We start from the raw sequence: 22,146 nt of genomic DNA on the forward strand, positions 1-22,146 counted from the left end.
TTTGCTCACTTGTTTGCTTATCTGCTTGCTCGTTGTGTTTTTTTGTTGTTTTTTTTATTTGTCTGTTTTTGTTGTTTTTTTGTGGATTTTTTTTAAGGTTTTTTTATTTTTTTGCGTTGGGAAGGTCCCCACCCCCCCACCCCCCCCTTCAAAAGGGGCATTTCCACCTCCTCTTTCCCACCCCTCTGCTGCCTCCCTGCCCCCTTCCGCCCTCCCCACCCACGGCAGCCCACCCCGTCTCCTGCTGCCCGCTCCTGCCCCATTTTCAGCTCCTGGCGACGGCTTCATACCGGGGTGGTCCGGCGGTTGGCTGTGTTGGTGTGGATAGAGTCCTTGTTCTCTTTCTGGATACAGTTGTGAACCTGGAGGAAACTGTTATCCCTGTCGGAGTTGTAGGTGGCAGTGGGGGTGGTGGTTGCCTTCAGCGGGTCCCTGGTCAAGGTATACATCGAGATCTCTGTTGATGGGAGGGTATTGAACCCTTTGATCCCGACGGGAGAGGCATCCCTGGAGTGTGAAGGCTCGGTGGAGCGGGAGCTGGAGCGGCTGCGTCTCTGATAGCGGTACCGGTAGCTGGGGATGCGGGTGATGGCGGAGGACTGGAGGTAGTCCGTGGCACGAGCGTTGGCACGCAGCTGTTTGTGCCGGTCTATGAACATGTGAACGGCCAGCACTCCCACCATCTCGGCTATAATGAAGGACAGGGCCCCGAAGTAGAAGGACCAGCCGTAGGAGTAGCTGTTCTTCTTGGAGTCACTCTTGGAGGGGTCTCCAGCGTTGGCTGATATGTATACGATGATGCCAATTATATTACTCAGACCTGCCAGCCGGATGGCGGGGGAAAGAGAATGAGAGGTCAGGAGGGGCCATGCACAGTGGCAGTGGGGGGCATGAGGTTGAGCCCCTGCCCCGAGGAGGTAGAGAGGGGAGGACCCCCAGCCACCCATCCCAGTGGGCATCTTTCCTTGGGAAACTTGGGCAAGACCCTGCTCGTGTGCCTGCTGCATCCCTGGACTGCATCCCGGATGGTCCCTAAGAGATGCCAGCCACAGGGAAACTCTCTCCCTCCAGGGGCTCCCAAGCTACAGAAAAGCCTCTGCCTGCGGGGTGCTGCTGCCTGCTTCTGCAGGACAGAGAGGCATCCTTGAGAGGCTGCTTTCACCTCCAAATATGGCTCATTGGGGCAGAGAAACACACACACTCCTGCCTAGGCAGCCATGCCCTTGCAGGATGTTCTCGCTGGGCAGCACCCCCATTCCCTAGAGCCCATCTCAGAGGTCCTGCACGTTCATTTACCTGCAGACACGAAGAAGATGCCGGCACTAAGGATGATGTTGTGTCGGGTTTTGTAGAACTCGCTGGCTGCAATGCAGAGTCCACCCATGAAAAGCAGAATCACGCTCAGGATCGGGAAAATACTAGAGGCTCTAACAGCCCCTGTGGGGAGAGAGGGAGAGGGGCAGAAAGAACGGCACAGGTGTGAGAGAGAGGAAGAAAGGGCATGGACACAGTATCAGAGTGAGCAAGTTCCAGGGGTGAGGGCAAAGGGGAGAGACAGAGAGCAACATGCAGGAGAGCAGTAATTCAAGGAGAGGGAAAGGCATTGGGGGACAAAAGGAGCGAGGGAGGGAGGGAGAGAGAAAGAAACAAAGCGTGTCAGAAGAAGACTAGTCTGAAGCAACTCTCCCATGCCCTGGTTGCTGCTGCGAAGCCGATGGCCCAGTGCAGGGAGGCAGAGGGGACCGTGGGGCTGGTGGCTGAGCTGAGACGGTGCCCCTGCTGCCTGTTCCCCCTCATGCTGTCTTTTCCTCCACTTTTGGGGGGACTGTGTGCTGGAGAGGGAGCCCCAGCACCATCTGTCTTCATCTCCTGCTGCTCACGCCCACTCTTCAAAGAGCAGCAACCCAAACGCTTCCTGCAGAGCTGCTCAATCTTGAATCCTCCCAAAAGGACACGAGCATCTCCAGGAGAGATTTGTAATATTTTTATAGGGCTGGGAAGGAGCTCCTAGTGCTGCTCTGTGACTGCAGCGAGGACTGAGAAACCAAAGCCCCAGCCCTTTGTGCTGGAAAATGGGGCTTATCCTAATGATTAAATGACTGGGCTCCTTCCAAAGGGCAGCAATGGGTTCGGATGTGCCAGCTCCCGCACACGCACGCTATCCGTCGGTCAATAGGGGAAGAGCTCAGCCAGCAGAAGGCAGTGGCAGAGATGCACATATATGCTCATATGCACATGCAAAACATACCCCAAAGCTTCTGTGGCCACTCTCTCTCTCGTATTGGCACAGCAAAAGGCCAGGACTGTGCGTACGCACAACCACAGACACATGCACGCGCTGCTCGTGGGATGCTCAGTGGGTATCAACGGTCTGCCTCAGTTCCTGTTGCACATATTCTCATTTTTTATCTAAGAAGGCCTGCCCTCCTCCCTTCCCAAGAGAAAATAAGCTGTTAAAGTGTGAAATGAAGCCTTGCTTGATAAAGAAAGGTATCAGACGGGCTGGTGCCATTCTATTTGTGGAGCAAAGATCTGGGAAGGGGTCATGAAAACTTATCCTTCCTCGCCTGCAGGACTGAACCCTACTGAAGCAAGCACAGGACTTTTTCCTAAGCAGGCAGAGACTGTGTTTCAAAGACCCTGTTGGCATCAGGATCCTACCAGGCACAAGCAATGTGCCCCTTTTGAGGGGGGCCTTAGCCCACCGTCTCTGCATGCAGAGTGCAAAAGGCAGGGAGAAACCTCTCTTGCTTGCTTTCAGGTTCTGCCTGCCTGTGTTTCAAGGAACAGGATAGTGATAATAGCCATCATAACAGTTTCTGGAAAGCAAGATGGGATTTGACAATGTGAAGCTTCAATGGCAGTAAGCAAATATCAACCAGACATCCGTTGTGCAGAGGGCTTCTAGAGGCATGCTCAGTCAGTCATGCAGCCTGGCCCCGACCACATCAGTTTTATCAGGGTCTTAATTCCGAAATTCGTGTCTGTTGGGAGAACACAAAGTTGCCAGCTGACGTGGGGAGCTGCAGACATTATGTGATGGGGGAGGACAGCAGCCTCACTAGGCCCCTGCCTTCTGCCCCTCTGAAGGACTATGCCAGCAAAAGGGGCAGAATCTCATCCAGTCTTCCTCAGTCCAGAGCCTTTGGTCTAAAGAGAAGAGGACTCATGATGATGTTTAGATGCTCTCTTACCATCTGTCTACTAACTCGAGTGTCATCTAGCAAAGAGATGCAGGGATGATTCTACTTCCTCTTTGGCAACAGGCATTTGATTTCAAAAAGCCTGAGACTCCTTATGTGGACAGCTGGCAGAAACAAAGCCTGAGCCTTTCTAGCCAGGCCGTGGACACTGCCTCACAATTGTCCTGGTCCCCTGAAAGAGGGAATTACCTAGTCTGATACTAATAAAGGTCTTCCTGGCTGTTCTTGTCAGTACCACCGGGCATTGCCCATGCAGAGCACCCAGGGACTCCAGCTTGGCAGAAGTCCTGGGAAGAGGCTGTTTGGTGGGGTCCCTCTCCAGTCAAGTATAAGCCAGGAGAAATCCCACTTCCCTCAGGAATGGCCTGAGTAGTCCTTTATTGACTTGCCAAATTCCTCTTTGAACCTGGTTCTTTCATAAGAAGGGCTTTACTGTGGGGACACAATCAGATCCTGACGTTGGGCCAAGTTTTGTCTTCAGATCTTGTTCCCTCTGAGGCAACACACCCGTCCTTCCTGAGATGTTCGCCCCTTTCCCCCAGCTCTTCTTTCTGAAGTGCAGCTGATGCTGAAAACAGCTTTGTAACTCCCAAACAGCTCTGCAAGAGCTGGTTTGCCCTCAGAGGCAGCCTGCACAGTTGCTGTGCCAAACCGGATCAAACCCCAGCCTTCAGCTATGCTGTTTAGGGGCCACGCAGCAATTAAGAGACGGATGCTGCAGAAAGGCATTTGAAAGAAGCAATCTCCCTGGATTATTTACAGTTTGCAGTGGATGAAGAACTGTTTGAGAAACCAAGAGGAAGCGGCATGAGATCCGCCTCTTTTCACATACAAATGAGCATCGCGGAGCCTAAATTATCTCTCTCATTGCTGCCGCAGGGCTGGGTCTCCACATCTGGCTTGGAGCACGCCCAGATGACAAGGAGCTATTCTGAAAGACTCACAGCCTTTCCTTTGGAGACCTCTGATGCTTGACCTTGTAGGGTCAAAAGCTCTTATCTCAGATTTCTGAAGGGAGAAGAGCTTGTGATGTTGAAAGGCGTTTGGCTTGTGGAGGGAGGAAGGGAGGGCAGGATAGCAAGGTGGAGTCCTAAAAGGAGGAGTGATCCCTGTTCAGCTGTGCTAAACGAAGAAGCTGCGCTCCTGTGGCAGGTGGAAATGCTGGTTTGTGATCAGGGAGGGCAACACATCATGTGGATCTTTCCTGCTGGACAGGCTGCCTTGCCTGTCTCTGTGTGCAAAGTGGCACAAGGTTCACCTGCGCATCCCAGGCTGGACTTGGAGCTCCGGCTGGGTTTCCTTAGGGACAGGCCATCTGCCTGGGGTACAGCACACACCTCTCCCAGAGGCTCTGAGCGAGCACCAGCTCATTTCTTCAACTGTCTCTGACTCTCCTTGTTCCTGCTTCCCTTTCCTGACACTAAAGTCACTAAAGCCAGCAAAGATCAGGTCTGCAGCCACTGCAGGTAAGTGGTATTTGGGCAAAGATGAAGACAGAAATAGGTGCTTCTTGGACACATTCCAGCTAATTTCTTAAATCTGGTGCAACTGGTATCAGGTAAGGAAATATAAACTTCCTCTGCTTTAGGAGGATGTGCGCACACACACATACGCACCCACACACACACGCACACAAAGCCTCACGTAGCCCAGTCCTGACCTTATGCCCACTCAGCATATTTCCAGTGGATTTGAATGAAGAATCTGGATATATAACTTAATAATTGCCATTAATAAACAATGCCACTGGTTGTTACTATGTGTTTGAAACTTGTGCTGCCGCGTGGGCAGGGCCCCACAGAGGTGAGGAAGGAGCTGTTTTTGGAGAGTGACAAAGCTCTGGGGTCATCTCTGGCCTGCTAAGCCTCACAGTCCCAGTGTCTCCACCACCCTGCCTTCCAAAAGCAAAAAGCACCCAGTGCTAGCGCCTATGAGCTATTGCAAGGAGAAGAGTCTGCGGACTTACGGAGGAAATATTCTGCTGTATCGGCTTCATAATCTGCATCCTCAGGGAAGTGATCGATTTGCTTACACAGACCTTTAAAATTCCCTAGGGAACAAGAGACAAAAAACAAAAAAAAAAAGAAAAGAACAAATGAGAACACCAAAACCTGCCTGGCAGGAACAGCTGCCCTCTGCTTTGCCCTTTGTGCCCGCCCTGCCTTGCCTTCCTCGCAGGCAACTCGCCCAATCCTGTGTGGATGACCGTTAGATGCCCGGGTACTCCTCACACGCTTGCACGCATTATCTCCTTCTTCTCTGCACAGGAACGTGAGGTTTGCTCTCTTGATACAGCCCAGCCTGATGTCCGCCTAGCCCAGCACTCCTTACCCAAAACAGGAGAGCACCAGAGGCTTTGGCTGGCAGGTATGACTCCTGCCCAGTGATGGGAGGAAGAGACAAAGACTGGGTCACGCTGGGAAGCACAAAGGTCAGGATCTCTTCCCTTAGAATCGACCAGCATAGCTGTGGGTGTTTGTGTTTCACCTGAGGTGGCCTCAGTGGATCCCAGCAGTGCTGTGCAGGGTGATCAGGTTTGAGTGGAAAAGGTTTGTTTCTCTCAGCTGTGAATTTGCTGCCTATTCATTTCAGGATACATCCTGTTGTTCTGGCGTGGTATGAGAAGAACAAAAGCTCCTAATCTACTTTCTCCATATGACTGCTTACATTTGCATACCTTAATCAGGCCTCCTCTGTGTCCTCTCACAGACTAAGGCCACAAGAAGCTTGGTGGAAATGTGTGTACACAGCTCAGCAGCAAAATCCTGTTTGCACCGGGGAAGCAAAATCTTCCACCGCAAGCTGGGCCAGTCATCCTCCGTTTCATCAGGCTGCTTTATGTGCAGGGCTTTCTGTTAGCTTTAGTCATGGGGCACCCTTTTACACACACTCCATGACCAGCAATGCCATCCCAGCAGAAGGCCAATGACATCTTGCCATTTTTTTTTTTTGTCATCTGGGATGTCTACCAGGTTCTTATATTTGTCATTCTTGTCTCTGTCCTCTTGAAGTCAGGAATACTAGTTCAGAGAGGTAATCCTCAAGCCATGTCATTGTCATGACCACCGGCTGACTAGTATCTTAAGTGATGAGGCTGTTTGTGCTTGTACAGGTGTGACCATGTCGAAGACAGTTTCACTATACCTTCTGGGATTCCCCCACATCTTTTCTTCCACCTTCCCTTGCACTTCCCTCTGGACTCTTGCACTTACTGACCATTGGACACAGAACTAAGGGACATAATCTCTCCAGAAAGGAGGAATGCAGTGTCTGCATGAAGTGCATGGATAGGCATGGTGATCTCACAGGCTCCTTCATTACAGGTCAGCCACCAAAGTGGCTCAGGCTGACTGATCCTTCAGCAGAAGAGCTTGGAGATGGAGGCTGGAGGGTGACAAATGCTGTGGCAACCTGGGAAAGCTGTTTGGCACCCTGGCCATGAGTCCAGCTGCTGGACCATCGAGGTGTGCAGGCTGAGGGGACAATAAAGCCACCGCACTCAAGGTTGCTGCCTCTGGGAAGGGTTGTCTGTGAGGAACCCAGAGCTCTTCCAAGCCAACCCTACCCAGGCTGAGGCCTTCAAGGGCTGTGTCAGGTCCCTGTATCAGCTCTTGGTTTATTCCAGATGAATTCCAATGATCTTTCAGGTATCTGGGACTAGCTGGAAGAAGGGCCAAGCTCAAAGGATTCCCCTTGAGTTTCTTGTTGAGGCAAAGCCTTGCTGGAACAAGGTTTGGGAAGTCAGGTGGGTGGGTTCCTCTAGGTCAGCCTCCAAGCTTGGCTCTTGCATCTGTCCAGCTTGTTTCTGGTGTTTCTGAGATACCTATTGCCTCTAACTACTAGTCCAAAGAGCTTCCATGAAGAGGCTGGAGACAGCAGAGACGAGTGTGTGTGCATGTAAGAGGTAAGTAATAGGAGAAGAAAATAGGAACAAAGCCTCTCCATGTACCTCTGAAGTGTTATTCCCACGTGTAAACTGTGGGTTGTGAAAAGAGATTATTAATCAACTATCCCCAATTCAACCACTTTGTTCAAGAACCATCAGCTTTGCAGCCACGGCTCTTCTGGAAGAAAAGCTTCATAGCCAAGTAAATTCCCTTATCACACTCCCACCCTGCTACTTGCCCACTTAAATACCTGTGAGGAAGGCAGATACAGCATGAAGGGGTTCATTTCCCTTGCTTGCCCCTGACTGCCTGCAGCCATCTGCCCGTGACAGACGAGCAGCTTGTCACCCTTTGGTCCTTTGGCTGTGGTCACTGCTGTACAGTGCACATCAACACTGCTGCTCTCCGAGGCAACCGGGGAAGTCTCCAGCTTCAGATTACAGCTCCTTGCTCAGCAGATGCTGAGCACTGAGTGTCTCCTGCCCATACGCTCTGGGGAAGCAGGCTGAGCCTGCATGCACCTCCCAGGCAAAGCTCCTGACACACAGCCAGAGCCTCCCCAGTTGGAATCAGCCAGGGAGGGAAGAGGCACTGCATCCGGAAACCCCCTCACTCTATGCCATCCCTTCTCTGCTTTCTCTCTTCTCCCTCTCCTCCACTCCATTTCTTGCTGTGTTTGAGCCTGATTAATTCCTATGTGAAGAATCAAACTGCTCGGGAAAGATCCTGCATTGTGTGCAGGGTGACTTTCACAAGGGCTTGTGCAGGACAGCCAGTCAACGGTTCAGATGCTTAGGCAGGCTGAGGGGACCTTTGAAAATCTGCTTCTGGTGCTGAGTGTCCAAAAGGCCTTGCCGATCTGCCTCAGCAGATTGCTCAGCCATTGGGGTGTCCAGCTTTGGCTTGCATAAAATGCTGTGGCATTGATGAGCCGCCCCTTCACGGCAGGCTGATATGCTGAGCCAGGCTGATCCCCCCACCCTGGCTCAACTGTACTGGGATTCATGAAGAGCAGGGTGGGCACTGTGAGTCCCACTTTAGCCCCTGTGCTCAGTGCTGTATGCTAACTATTCCCCAACGCTGCCACCACACCCTCTCCTCCAATGCCTCCCCGCTCCTTTAGGCAATGGATGGGGAAAAGATGCAGAATTTAGGTCATTAATGTGCAAAGTGGGAATTCAAGAGAACAAGATCCCATTTTTGCTTGGCCACAGGCATGCTGTTAAAGCCATTTCTCTCTGCTTTAAGAGTCACACCCTGTAAAACAGGGGTGACAGCACTCCTCTGCCTCATGCCGTATGGGGAGGTGTTAAAGAGGGCATGGTGTGGGTGCCACAGCCGGTGTCAGCGGCTGTGCCCACACGTGGAGTCGGTGAGCAGCAGATGACAGTGGCGCAGGAACCCACTTGGGATGGGGAAGGCCTCCTCCATGTCATTTCTTGAACCAAGGTCACTCTGAAATTCTCTGATGGACATCTGTGGCCTGCTGAGATGGTGCTGCAGCCTCCCTGGCACCTGTGCTGGTGGAAGCGCCGCAGCCAGACGCGGGGAGGGGGATGTAGCAGCTCAGCAGCGCTGCCAAGGTCTGATAAAACAGCCTTTTCCCGGGCTGCACGTGCTGTTTGCGGAGCCAGCGAGTGAAGAGCCATGTGCCACCCTATAGTTAGTATTCCTGAATGCCTAAGCTAGAGCTAGGTAATCAGTATCTGGGAAGGAGTTCAGGGCTGTGAGGGCCCCTCAAGGGGCTACAGAGCAATCTTTTCTCTGTACTTGTGTCCCTTTGCCCTTCTCATTCCTCCCAACTTGAGCTATTTCGTGAAACAGGCAGGTGCTGAGCTCTCTGGCTTCTCCTGCATGCCTCTCTGAGCCACGTGCTTCCACCTCCTTCCTGCAGCTCTCCCAGCACAGTTTGGGCTCTCCCTCATCGTTTTTCTTCTGCTCACCCACCAGATCTTCCTCCTGTTTCTCGGTCTCTCTCACTCATCGCAGCCACCTCCCTCTCACTGGCGTTATCAGTGTGGGCATCCTTGGAGCAGCCTGCTTTGCGATCTGCAGGCTGCAAAGGAGGCGGGGAGGAACTGTGAATTGTCTCAGGATGGGAAGGCCGGGGATGCCCAGGTCCATGGGAAGTTATAGGGTAACCCCAAAGTCCCCTGGATATTACTGTCTGATCCACACTGTTTGCTTGTCACCTTCCCATGCTTTGGAAAATGCAGTCTGGAGGAGCTAGGACTAGTGCTACACCCCCCCTCTCCAGCCAGTACCTGGACTAGGACAGAACTTGCCCAGCTGGGGCATTAAGAACAGAAATGATCTGCCATGCTGCCAAGAGGTACCGAATGTCTAAGATGCATGAAAATCAATGTTAACTGTGCGTTCAGCCCTCAGAGAGACCTCCTCCAGCGCTCCCGGGTCATTGTTTGGGTACACGCTGTCTATCCAGGACAGTTGGCAGCCGTCAGCTCTGCTGCAGCGAGAGTCAGACTGAGTTACCCCCGATGAGAACCTGGCTCGCTATCGTTGGTGATACGGTTTATTTTTGTGCTGCTTTGTGCAGCCCTGTCTCTCTCAGAAGTCTCGCTTGCCTGCAGAGTGCAATCTATTGCAAAATACTAAGTTCCAAAGAATGAAAGGCTACTCCCTTCCTGCAGGGTAAGAACACTTTTAAATGGTCAGGACTGTACATCTGAAAACTGGGAGCCAGAGGCAGAGGGAAAGACGTCCAAAAGGAGAGAAGCAGACAAAGCGGGATGAGAACAGAAAGACCTGTTTTCCCAGGATGATTTGTGGTATTTCCATTTATGGAAAAAAGTAATCCACTGAAAGCTTTCCTTCAGTCTCACTCTCTAATTTAGCAGAGGTTCTGGCATGATGACTTCTAGAGAAATAAATAAAGGGGACTGGATATAGCTTTTGTCTCTAAAAGCTCAGAGAGATGGCTCAGTGTTGGCCAAGGATTCAGTACCTCATTCTACCACACGCTCCCTGTATCATTTTAGGCAAGTCACTTAACCTCCTTCTTCTTTCACTCAAAATGGGAATAGCGGCATTTCCCTGCATCAGGGAAATAGCCTGAGTATATTTATATTAAAATCATGAAAGTGATCAGACACTGGATCATTTGGACCAGATAATTCTCTCCACCTACCAGTTCAAACGTTGCGTGCTCATCTTTGATGTGACCTCCCAGTTCAACGTGAAGGCTGCACGCACATGAAAGCTCTCCCAAATTCACACTTGGGATTCCTGCCTTAGATGTAATCTTTGTTGCAGATTAAGCTAGTATTTGCTATCTAGCAATGAAACAAATGAGAGCAATGGCTCACAAAGGGCAATTTCTGAGCCACAAACACAAATGTTCCTTCTTGCTCCGGGCCCCTATTTCTGAGAGGAGTCAGTTTGGTACCAGGTGGTGAAGTGGGGCCCAGAGCCAGCCTCTGGGCTGAGAAGGCAAATTCCAGAGCTATGTGGCAAATAGTTGGCATGCCTTTCTTACATGTATTGGAAAAAGTCTTCCAGACCAGGAGAGGAGGTCCGCCATCCCTGTCAAAAAATGACACTAGTGATACTGAGTTTTTAATGCCCAACCCGACATGACTTCAAGAAGGAGGAGTGAAGTTTCATGAAGTGCCAAGGGAAGCATAGGAAAAGCCCTTCAAAGGCATTTCGATTGCTCTCCACCCTTCCCTGAAGGAAGCACTTGAGAGCACTCATCATTTGGGGGGATCTGAAGCTGATGAAGAGCAGAGGGGCAGGAAGCACAGGCGGTGCTGGCAGGCCTCTGTTTTTTACCCACCCGTGCTGACATGACCAAAAGAAAGGCTGACTTTTCAAAAGTGCTCATTATCCCTTTTGGGGAATCTCTCTGTTGTTAGCACCTTACAAAAACTAGGCCATCTTTCCACATGCCTCAGGATGCTTTTAAGGGTTATACCAGCAAATGTAGCTCGTGCCACAAGGGATGGTCATTTTGGGGCTTGAGCAGGTGCTGCTCTGGTAGCCCTGACCCTGAATAGTATCAGGGAATGCTGTGCTAGGGACAATACCTTTTGACTCAGGAGGATAATTTTAAGATCAAAGAGTCTACACCTCTCCCTAGGAACAGAAGAACTTTCCATTAGGAGGTGAAGCTCAGTGGGGCAGCAAATAGTGTTTGTGATGGAGGGGGAGCTTAGGACAATAGCAGAGATCCCACGGGAACAAAGAGCCATCAGGAATCTTGCCACCTTCTTGTCCAAATGTAATGCATCTTCTTTGATGTGGTCTTTTCCAATGTAAACATGTAGCACTGCATATATTAAAAAAAAAAAAAACAAACAAAACCTTGGCAACATAACCAGTATGTTGCATACATAATTCTCTCCCTGGGGAGAAGATAAAAGAACAAACCACATGCTACTGATATCAGGCCCCATCACTTAAATGTGCCACTGGAAATCATTCAGATATTGTGGTGAAGAAGCCTGTAAAAGAACCGATGCAAAATAGAAATTGATCTTACAGTTATGAAAGAATATCCCCCCTGCCTACAAGGTAGAGCCATTATACCAGCTCTCCTCACCTTGTTATTAATAATCCTGTTTATTGCAGCTATTGCCGAGGACGAGATGATAAAAGGAATTTGCTGCAGTAAAAATGCTACAAACGCTGCCTTACAGACCATTGCTGCCTTGATGAGCACGAGGGAAGGGTTATATCACAGTGCATGAGCAACGACCAAAGCTACAGCTGTAAAACACCCCGATAATACCAATTCTAGGGAGATGAGTCTAGTCAGGAGATGATTAATAAATAAATACAAGAAATGCAGAAATAGATGAAAAAGGGAGAAAAAAGTGAGGGGAGAAGGGAGCACGGGGTAGCACTGAGGAGGAGATGATGTGTTGCAAGGAGAGAGATAGAGTGAACAGCCACTGAGCACCGGGGAGAGAAGTCTCACCCAAGCCAATACCAGTCTCCTGTTTTTCCTTTTCCAGCTCCCTGCAGCCCTCCCTGTCAGCCACCCTATGAAGGAGAGGGGGCTAATGATAGGAGATGCCTGTGCCACCGCGGAGGTCGCCACGTGGTGCCTCCACATCCCTCAGCCTGCCCGGCGCTGCAGCTGTGGTGGCTGACGGCGATCGGATGGCGCTGCATCAGGGCTGGGCCCTGCGCCTGCTCTCAGCCTTCAATCACTCCCTGTTCTCTGTGTGTTCTCCCTCGGAGGCAGCAGCCTCCTCGCCTTCCCGCCCCGCTCCGCTCCCCAACACTGCTGCATGCTGTTAAGTAGCCGATAGACTCTGCCTCAGAGCTGGCTACAGCTATTCCTTGTACGTGGGTGGAGATGCGGCGGTAGCAAAACCTATTATTAAGATTCCATGAAGATTTCCATTTATAAACACCCTTCTCTTTACAGGGTTATAACTTGCAAAAATATCCTCGCTGCGGCTCGAAATTTCCCATGCTTTGTCACAGGCAGAGAGCGAGATTGGCTGGGAAAACTGGGCAAATGCTCTTGAATGCGTTTTGGTGCAAACACAAACCCAGCACGTTTGAGCTTTACAAGCTGAAACATTGACGGTGGCTGGTTTTCAGGGAGCTGCTAGACATCTGTCCGAGTTGCAAATGAAAAACCTCAACACAGCAATAGTAAAAATCTTTCCAAAATACCCTTCTTTTTTCTTGCATGCATCCATTTCAAACGTCTCCCCTGGAAAATAACTGTTTCTATTTTCTAGGCTTTGCCAGAATCAAACCTGAGCTGAATTTCTTCTGAAAATAGTATTAAACACAAAGGTATTAGGCTCATCTGCCTCTTCCAAAGCTGTGGGTAACTTTGCTCCCCCTCATGTTGCATTTCTTGCATTTCCCTGCTGTATTGTCATTCTGGAATTGAAAGTAGTTTTATATATACATATATAACAAATGCATGTTGTGATTTCATGTATTATGCCAATGAAATAATTTTGGGGTTCTAACTGATATTTTCCCGTGTGAGTGAGTGAGTGTGTAAAAGCACTGACAATATCTCTGATTCCTCAGCAGAGAGAGGTTAGAAACTACTTCTACAGTTGTTAGAATGACTAGTGATAGTCTAGGTAGGAAAAACCACAGAAACTTTCCGGTATACAAGCGCTATTGCAGAGTTTTCAAGGTATACCAGCCGAGTTGGTACAAGCCATTGCCTTTGCCTTGTAAGAAGAGGCAGAACTAGTCTTTAAATGAGATGAGAACCAGAAAAAAAGAATCGAGGAAAGGGTTTGTAAATAGTTGTTGTGCTCAGATGTTGTAGCACTGTGTTAGGTTTTAATCTCCAGGAGCACGACTTAACTGCTGGAGCTGCTGGGGTGGAGGATGGAAAAGTGAAAGCAGAAGTTGATCAGGAGGTGGAGAGAAGTCCAAGCAAAATGGAAAGGGCAAGTGAAAGAAATCAAGATATTACAGAGGATTGAAAAAAAAAATATCTGGCAATTTGTAGCAAGAACATTTGTGTTTGTGTGTGTGTGTGTGTGTAAGGAGTCAAATGTGACACTACAACTGTGAGCCGAGTGACAGGAAGGGTGATGCAATTATCTGCAGTGAGAGGGAAATGATGTGCATAAGGTGTGGGAGGAGAGGAGAGGCTCCATAGCTGCCACAGGCAATCCCAATCCACGGCTGCACATCCAGATGTCAGAGGAAGGGAGATACTAATGTAAGCCTGGAGGGAGAGGAGTGGATGGGATGAAGGAAGTATTTAAGAGCTGTTGCTTCTCTTTTTTTTTCCCCCCCTATCATGGCAACAATATTCTAACTAGGACAGGTTTTGCATATAGAGATACAACATCGAACTCTCAGAAATCAGACCATGTAAACAACATCCTAGCTGGATGAAGACTGGAATGTTTGGAACTTGAACTCAAAGACCTAGAGCTCTGGTGAGTTAGTCTCTCCCCTAGAAGTACGCAGAGGAAATCCAAGGGCCAGAAAATGTACAATTTGGCTCATCTTATTGACTTGCATTCTTCTCCTCACATGTAACTGTGTTGCTGATCTGTAAGCGTGCGTCAGAGGACAGACACATGCTCACCTTGTCCAGTAGGTTGTGTTTGGGGTCAGTGGTGAGGCTGTAACTCTGGGGTGATTGGAAGTTTTTATGCACATACAAGAAAAGAGGGAAAACGAACCCTCTTTTCTCTGTGAAAAGTGGCCTGCACAGCCTGGGACACAGCCACAAGCTGTACAGTGCCTTGGTTCAGATGAGGGCTGAGCTCCTACCCCAGTGGAAACTTTGGCTTGGCTATTCCCAGACTCTAAATCTTGAATCTTGCAACTGTAATGCTGCGTTCACAAGGCTTTTTGCATGCAATTTCCTTAGTCATTTTAAGTTACGAGGCAGGAGAAGAGGAAATTAAAATCTTTCATCTCCAACTCCACACTACATTTGTCTCTGACACATCCAGCCAGATCTATAGGGAGACTCTGTCCTCAGTTAAACTGGTGTAAATCTAGTGTGACTCTGAGCTGCTCCTTCGGCAGATATGGTCACATTCAAGAGAGGAATGGGGCTCGCAGCTGGTAATTAGCGTATGAAGTGTGTGCTTTAGGGTCCATCAGGATGCAAAACGCTATAGAAAAATTATTATTATTAGTTCTTAATAATCGAAATACCAGGGAACCCCGGGGAAATAATCTAAAGAATGGAGCAAGTCAATGACAGAGGCAGCTTTCAACCCACCCTCCCTTTTCTGTGCCACTTAATCCCTCCTCCACCTTCCCTTCCAAGGCTCAGATGTGGAGGAAGGGAAAGACCCCCATTGCATGTGTTTAGCAATTTGGCAGTCTCAGCAAGTCTCCTGTGTTCTCCCACACAGCATCGTCAGCCTGCAGCAAGAATTGTCAAATCTGTAACATAATTGACAGCCAGCACTAGAAATTTGGGAGAATAAGAGGGTGTGGGATTTTTTCAGCTTCCTTCCCAAGGGAAAACCACAACCTTACCCCGATGGACTTTTCACCTCACGGCCCTCCCTGCCCCTATGAAAAGGACTGGGCAGGTAGGAACCACTTGCTTTTTTTAATGATGTCAAGGTGAGAGCTGTGAGTCCAGCCACGATTTCCTGAGTTGGAGTGAGCAGCTCCACTGGGGAGGCACAACTTGTTTTGGCTATTCCAGTGCAGCATTTGAGTGTGAAGTTTATTTTAGGCAGGGAAATAGAACAAGGGAAGGGCTGGGTTTTTCTCTAGCACTTTTTGTACCCCAGGGAACCCAAAGCCCTTCATGCAACACTGAGAAAGATCCCCAGCACGGTGGCTCTGCAGATGAGCATGGCAGCCATTACGTGCTCACTGAACTCGCACATGCTTGCCCTGGGAGAGCAGAGGCAGCTTTACCCATCCAGGGAAATGTTGGTTATCCCTTACTCTGTTCAGAAAGCGCGCTGGGATTTTTTACTGTCCCTTCAGGCAGCCCACCAGAGATGGCCAGGAGGGAACTAGACATAGGGTTTCCTTGGCAGAAAGCCCTGCTGACAGCAGCGCTTTGGATTCAGCTGCAACGTGCGGGGCTGTGCACTCGTGGAGCTTTTCTGCCATGTGCCCCTTATGCCCTGAAATGCACCACCTACAATCAGAAAACGACCCCTCCCCACACACCACCAAGAAAGAGGTCAGGACATCCTAGCTTTGCAATTGCTTCTGGCAGTCGCTAAGTCTCACACTGCAGCACTGGTGTTTCAGGAGAAGCTCGACCCAAAGCAGCTCCCCAGACATGCCAGGGGCTGGGGAGCACCCTGGGAGGAGTGGAACATGAGCGTGCCAAACCTCTTTAGGATTCTCGCCCCTGGTAGGTCCACTCCTAACCTGGGCCTCACTCACGAAATGATCCAAAGCCACCCAAATGCTCCTAAAGCAATAAAAGATAAGAAAATGGAGGGAAGACGGGGTAGGAAGAGTGGAGGGCTGACCTGATGTACAGCAAGACACTTCTTAAAGACAGCTGCAGAGGAAGCCACTGGTGTCTCCAGATCTCTGAGTTGGTGATGGATGGGGACAGACTCCATTGCAGCCCTTTTCCAATCAGCCTGAACAGTGAATGCAAACGTGGCTTACGATTCTTTCTTGGTTCAGGATTTGAAGAGTTGAGTGTGTTGCATGTATGGGTCTCAAGCCATTTCAGACTCATACTTCCCTGTGATTATTTTGGTGTAATGGCTGGCAGGGCCACTATCCAGAGTAACAACTGGACTGGTGTGTGAAAGCTGTAGGAAAGCAGTGCCCTCTCTGCTAAAGGAGCCAGGGCACAGAGTTTATGTTGCTACATATGAAACAAGCATCATGTTTATTTTTCACTTGGGTCTCAGGAGTTCAGAAAGTGTTGGTAAACACAGTCTGTATCCCACAGGGCCCAACAGGGTAGCTGGCTCCGTGTGAGTCTGATCAAATTGCTTTAGGACAGCCGTGCTGTGGCTCTCAATGTCTCCAGATGAGCCGCTGCTGTTTCAATTTGCTGCTTTACTCATAATCCACATCAAACATTGGGTGTTAAAGTAGATATTGCACAGATTTGATTTTAGGTCCCTTTTTATGCAGCTGAGTGAAGAACAAATGCCAAGCCTTGTGAGTGTTGTTAGCTTTTAGAGGTTGCTATTAGAACATTAATAATTTTATTATTGTTATTTCCTCCGGGTTGCAGGTACCCCAGCGATTTACAAGGAAACAAAGTGACTTGGCCCTCTCCTGAAGCGCTTACAACAAAAGTTAGACTTAAGCACAGCACTGGGCTTATTTAACAAGCAAACAGTGCCAGCAGGGTGTTTGGAAGAGGGAGGTTTATAACAGCACAGGATCGTGAGGCATTTATGGTTACGTGCATGCCTGTGTATCCCGTTAGTTTATTCTGGCTTTTAAAAAGAGAACCGTGGAGGGGAAAAGATTTAGGGAGGATGTCTGAAAAAAGGTGAGTGGAGGTCAGCGAGGGAAGGATGATTCGGAAAGGGGAGGTTGAAGGGGAGGCTGCGAAGGAGAAGCGTGAAACTACCTGTGGCACAGCCAGGGAAGGCATACGAGGGAGCAGGTACTGCTGCTCAGTCATAATGACTCCTTTGAAGCTTGACTGCAAGCCGTGCTGCTGAACCAATATTTTTTCATCCATTGAGCACGCTAATTTATTACAGAAGAACCTGTAGGTGTGAGCTATGTGCTAGGACTAATCTCTGAAGCATTTTCAGCTACTCTACACATAACATTACTCTTGCATCCTGGGGAGGAGGCTATTCATAATGGGATAAAATTTACTCACAATACTAGACTAGGGAATATTATTTCTAATGTGATCTGGTCCAGTTACACTCAGTTAGAAACCTGAAAGGCCGTTTCAGGGTTTTGAATCACGTCCAAGCCAGGTACCAAGCCACCTCCTGTGGCCAGGATTGCATTACTTGGAGATATACCCATGAGGGTTTCTTACACCAGACTGTACCTCCCTGCCTACTCCACACGTGGAGTAACGCGGGTGTCAGAATTGGAACTTCCTTGCTTTAAAGTCCATAACACAGGAGCTCGTCTCCCAGGGACTGCCAAAACCCAGACTCCTTCCAGATTTGCCCACTCTCCTCAGAAAAAAAAATATTGCCAATTCTCCACTGGGATCATGAGGCTGAAATTCCAGGCCCTTCCTCAGTTTCTGATTTACTGCTAGGGCTACAGCAGTCTGTGAACCAACAAAAGAAGCTGTACTACACCTTGGATCTTAACCTCACTATCTTACCTTCCAACTAGAATTGCCAGTCAGGAAATGTGCCAAGGTCAAAGAACGGCAGCATTTCAGCCTTACTGCGTGTTCAACTCTCCATGAGTAAATCCCCCTTTTTTTACCCATTCTACAGCCAGTGCTGAAAGTCTTTCTCTCTCAGAGTTGGTCAGAGTTTTTAAAGCAAAATGTCTCAGGAATACAGAGATTTTGACCTGACCACCCGAATCCCAGGTGAATAAGGCAAAAACCTGAACTGTTGTCTTACCGACAGCGTCATCAGTGCATCTAGCTCAAGGTTTTGGTCTACAAAAAAGCCTTTAAAAAACATCTTTGTCCCATCCCAGTGTAGAACAGGAAGCTTTATAATTTCAGAGTTTTGTGTCGCCTGGAAAATAGTTCTCTCTGTTTTTCCAGCCTAGTCTCTGCATCTATCTGACCTCACGTCAGCCACCATGCACCTTAGCATATGTTTGCAGCTTCTCTCTGGGTCCTGCTGAGACAGCTGTGGCTGATGAAGGCACAGCTGGTCAGGTGTTCCTTGGGGACTGTTTGTCCCTTTAACTCTACCCACTGCTGCCACATCTCGGTCTGTCAGTTTGTTGCTTCAAAACCGATCTCTGAGATACGTTGTGCACCAAGACCTTGTCCTCTTGTCCCCTTTGAACAGCACAGCCTTGTAAGGCTGTGACCTCGGTTTTGCCAAGCCAACATTAGAGTCGTGTCAACCTCAAACATGAGATTCCATAAATGCATTGGTCTTTGTCCAAACTATCTCTCCTGGAACCACTTGTAGTGAACACCAAAATGAGCTTTGGTCAAGCTAGAACTGAAACCATGTGGGTTTTCCTCTTGCTTCCTCTGTGGCCTGAAATAACGAATGCACTGTGTAAATGCCTCTTCAGGGCTGCCCTCCATTCCTGCTGAAGGGCTCCTCTTTTCCTGTAGTGCATTTCACAGTATTCTGCAGAGCAGAAGTGGTTAATATATCAGAGCAAGAATGAATGACTTTGCCTAATCACTGGGATCCTGTAACAGCCTGGGCATTTGGAGATTCCCCTGCAGGGGGGAGAAGAAAGAGCATTTCTTGACTAGCTGGAAGTCCTGTGTACAGAATACCTGTGGAGACTGGCAGGGAAAGTGAGTGAGCTGGGACTGGATGCCTTCCAAGCATCAGAGCAAAACTGAGTCTCTCAGTGGAGGATGCTAAATTTTGACAACGGGAAAGAAACAGATAGACAAAGGGTGAGTGGGAGGGGGAAAGCCTTTCCCTGCTAATGCTGTCTGCTCGTAGCATTCAGCACTATTATGTATTTCCACATGCCATCATGTGTACACAGTGTTTTACTGGCAGCTAAAAAGGCAGGATCTTGCCCCCAGGATTTCACAGTACAAAGGCCTCAGCCTTCGGGGCACTAGCAAGTGAGGTTGCCTAGCTCTTCAGAAGATGCTTTGGGCAGCTCTTAAGCAGCAAACTACGAGGTCTGGATCCTGCTTCTGGTGAGATCAGCAGGAAAACAGCGTGGACAGGATTTGGTCTGAGACATACAGGCTGGAATGAGGGAAGAATGTGCCTGAGAAAGGTCACAAGCTGAGCTGTGGCATGTTCGTGTCTTGTTTGCTCCTGGCTTTGGCTGGATATCTCTGAATCATTCCTCATTCTAAAGATGTAATGTAGTAAACAAAGTTAATAGTCAGAAGGGGCAAAGCTTGCCAAGGGCATAGGAGAAGTGGAAGTCGTTAACACAGGAAGACTAGCTGCAGTAAATGAGTCCTGAGGGCAGGCATAAGGGAGGTGGATAAAGTTATGCAGTGAAAGGAGGGGAGAGGGCAGAAGGAGAAGAGGAGCAGAGTCACTGCTGCAGGGAGATAGAGAGAGGGGCCAAGGAGGGGGAGGTGTGCTGAGTGAGCACCAAATAGGGTTGGAGAGGAAGCAGGAAACTAGCTCCAAAAGAGCGATATGAAGACTTGAAGATGAAATGAGTAACTGAACTTTGATGTAGAAGGAGACTGGAAGTTGTCAGGGGATTCGAGAAGAGAGTGACACAAGTGGAACAGCAGGTAAGGAAAAGATAATGTAGCTGCTGCACGCTGGGTGTTTTAGTGTGAGTATTAAGACTCCCCTATAGTCCTGCTGGGCCTCTCCATCTCTGAGAATTGAGTGGGTTTGTGCTTTCATGATCTGGTCTAAATAGCTTGGTAAAGTGTTGCCTCTATATCGTTTTTGCTGAATCAATCAGCCACACATCAGGAATGTTAATTTGTAAGGGGGGGCAGTCGCAGGGAAAGGACTGTCTGTGAGCAGAGGGATGGGTGCCGTCACAGCAGCGGGACACCATGACGCTGAGGGTTTGAGTACCTCCCATCCTGCCCCACAGCTTGTAGGGTCCAGAGCATTTCTACAGAGAGGAAAGCAGTGGGATCACCTCCGACCTCAGGGCCTTCCCAAAAGTTGACCATAGCAGTAGAGCACTTCTCGTACTCTTCAGGTTCGCAAGAGATCAATCTTTGAGCAACCTGGTCTAAGTGCCTTGTTTAATTTGCACCAACCCTTGTTGGATGTTCATCTCAAGATTACACCAAGCCTTTGATTCCCTTAAAGCATTCTCTCTGCATGCTTTTTAGTGCTCATCTGCAGTTTGACTGACTGCTGTCTTTCCTCTCTTAGTCCATTATGGCAATATGTGCAGTGCTGCATTAATCTCCGTTTCTGTCCAATACCATCTGCATTAAAAACCAAATCCAAAACCAAACAAAATCAACGACTTGAAGATATTCCTTGTGATACTTTGTCCAGTCTCTGATTTTCAATCATTTGAGTTTTACTTTTGGAAAGAACAATAGGAATTCCTCCTCCATGTTCAGCAGGAGACTTAGGACGTGGGTAGTCTTGTTTCCATCCCTTCTTAGTTTCTCAAGCTGCTATTAGCTCTTCCTCCCTGTTTCTCTGACACTGATATTCTTCCCAGAACACCCATGTTATTCTTACCTCCTAGCCCTTTTTCCGGGCAAGTACAATATATGTTTTTCATCTTTCAATCACAGATTGCCCTGATTTATCTCAGACTTAACACCACCCTTTCCTGAGCCCTTCTCATGCCTCTCCTCCTACTCTCTTTGCAGCCCTGGAAACATCTGACATGATTCAGTCGCTCATGAAAACAACTACTTCTCTTGACCCTGGTACCTCACATCATTTAGGCCTATCTCCTTACTCAGGCTTTTTACTCCCGTTTCCAGTAATTCCTTAGCTTCTGGTACTCTGCTCAGCTCTTTGAAAATAAGCCATTATCTGCCGTGTCCTCAGGCTCCTCCACCGACACCGCCATTCCATTTAACAAGCACCCAGAGCCTCCTTATTCTTCATAGAGCACTTAAGAGAGTCACTCCCTCTCATCTCTCCTACATGACCGTCCTCGTCCATTTTCGCAGTAGGTTCAGGCAGACTGTAGTGCAGAAATCTAATGATCTCCTTCCTGCTAATGACGCCTGGTCCCGTTCCTTTTTTACCTCGTGGTAGCCTAGTGAAATGGTTGCCCACTCCATCCGTCTCAGCGTATTCATTGTCATGAAGGTACTCTGGTTTCTTAGCAACTGCTCAACTTTCAAGCAGTTCTTCGGACAGGGATGCCTCTTCTGTGCTGGGATCCCTTCTCTGGAGATAAATGATCCTTTAAATCTTTTTCTAACAAAAATTGTAATAGTACTTAACATTCATACTGCTTTTCATCCATAGAGCTCAAAGCGTTTTGCAGAATCGGCGAGCATCATTTTCTCCATTGTGGAGATGGAAAAGCTGAGTCACAGAGATATTAGGGCCAATATTTTCATGTGTTCATTCATTTTATGCATCTTCATTTCTGGGAACCCAGTCTGAAATAACTTAACCTAATTGCTTTGCCGTAGGACTTGAAAGGGAGCAGTAGGTCTTCACCACCTTTGAACAATACAGAATAGAACAGTAGGTGCAAAATACCTCAGACGAGGCACTGAGAAATGAGTACCTATGAAAATGTAGGTGTACACCATCTGATCAAGACCACACAGAGCTCAGTTACTTCTGGCATCAGAGCCAGAGACCTCCATTCACCTGCTGCTTCAGGGCCTTCGTTCTGCCCTAAGTGGTGGAGAGATGTGATGGTGCACAACATCAGAGTATTTTAGAAGTTTCAGAATCAGTCTTCGGCTCGTACTGTAACACATCCATACCTCCTCAGCTGTTTGGGTTTTTTTCTCGTCTGCGAGGAAGGGAGACAGCAAACCTGCCCTAGAAGAACTCGAGGTCTGACAGCTAGGCTTGATGTTCAAATGGTGGAAATCGCTTAAAAATTCTCACCCAACAAAGACA

The 22,146-nt window shown here is 48.7% G+C and overlaps 1 protein-coding gene across 1 annotated transcript in view; it reads right to left on the reverse strand.

The window, feature by feature from the left end:
- Positions 1 to 284: 284 nt before the first annotated feature.
- Positions 285 to 22,146, reverse strand: part of CACNG2 (calcium voltage-gated channel auxiliary subunit gamma 2) — a 50,500-nt gene continuing 28,638 nt past the window's right edge. The window contains exons 2-4 of the mRNA XM_010206348.2: positions 5,170 to 5,253; positions 1,297 to 1,437; positions 285 to 820 (exon numbers count right to left, since the gene is read on the reverse strand). Coding sequence (XP_010204650.2) covers positions 285 to 820; positions 1,297 to 1,437; positions 5,170 to 5,253 — 761 coding nt within the window. The remainder of the gene's footprint in view (positions 821 to 1,296; positions 1,438 to 5,169; positions 5,254 to 22,146) is intronic.

The sequence above is a fragment of the Colius striatus genome, chromosome 1 (assembly GCF_028858725.1).
Source record: "Colius striatus isolate bColStr4 chromosome 1, bColStr4.1.hap1, whole genome shotgun sequence".
NCBI lineage: Eukaryota > Metazoa > Chordata > Aves > Coliiformes > Coliidae > Colius > Colius striatus.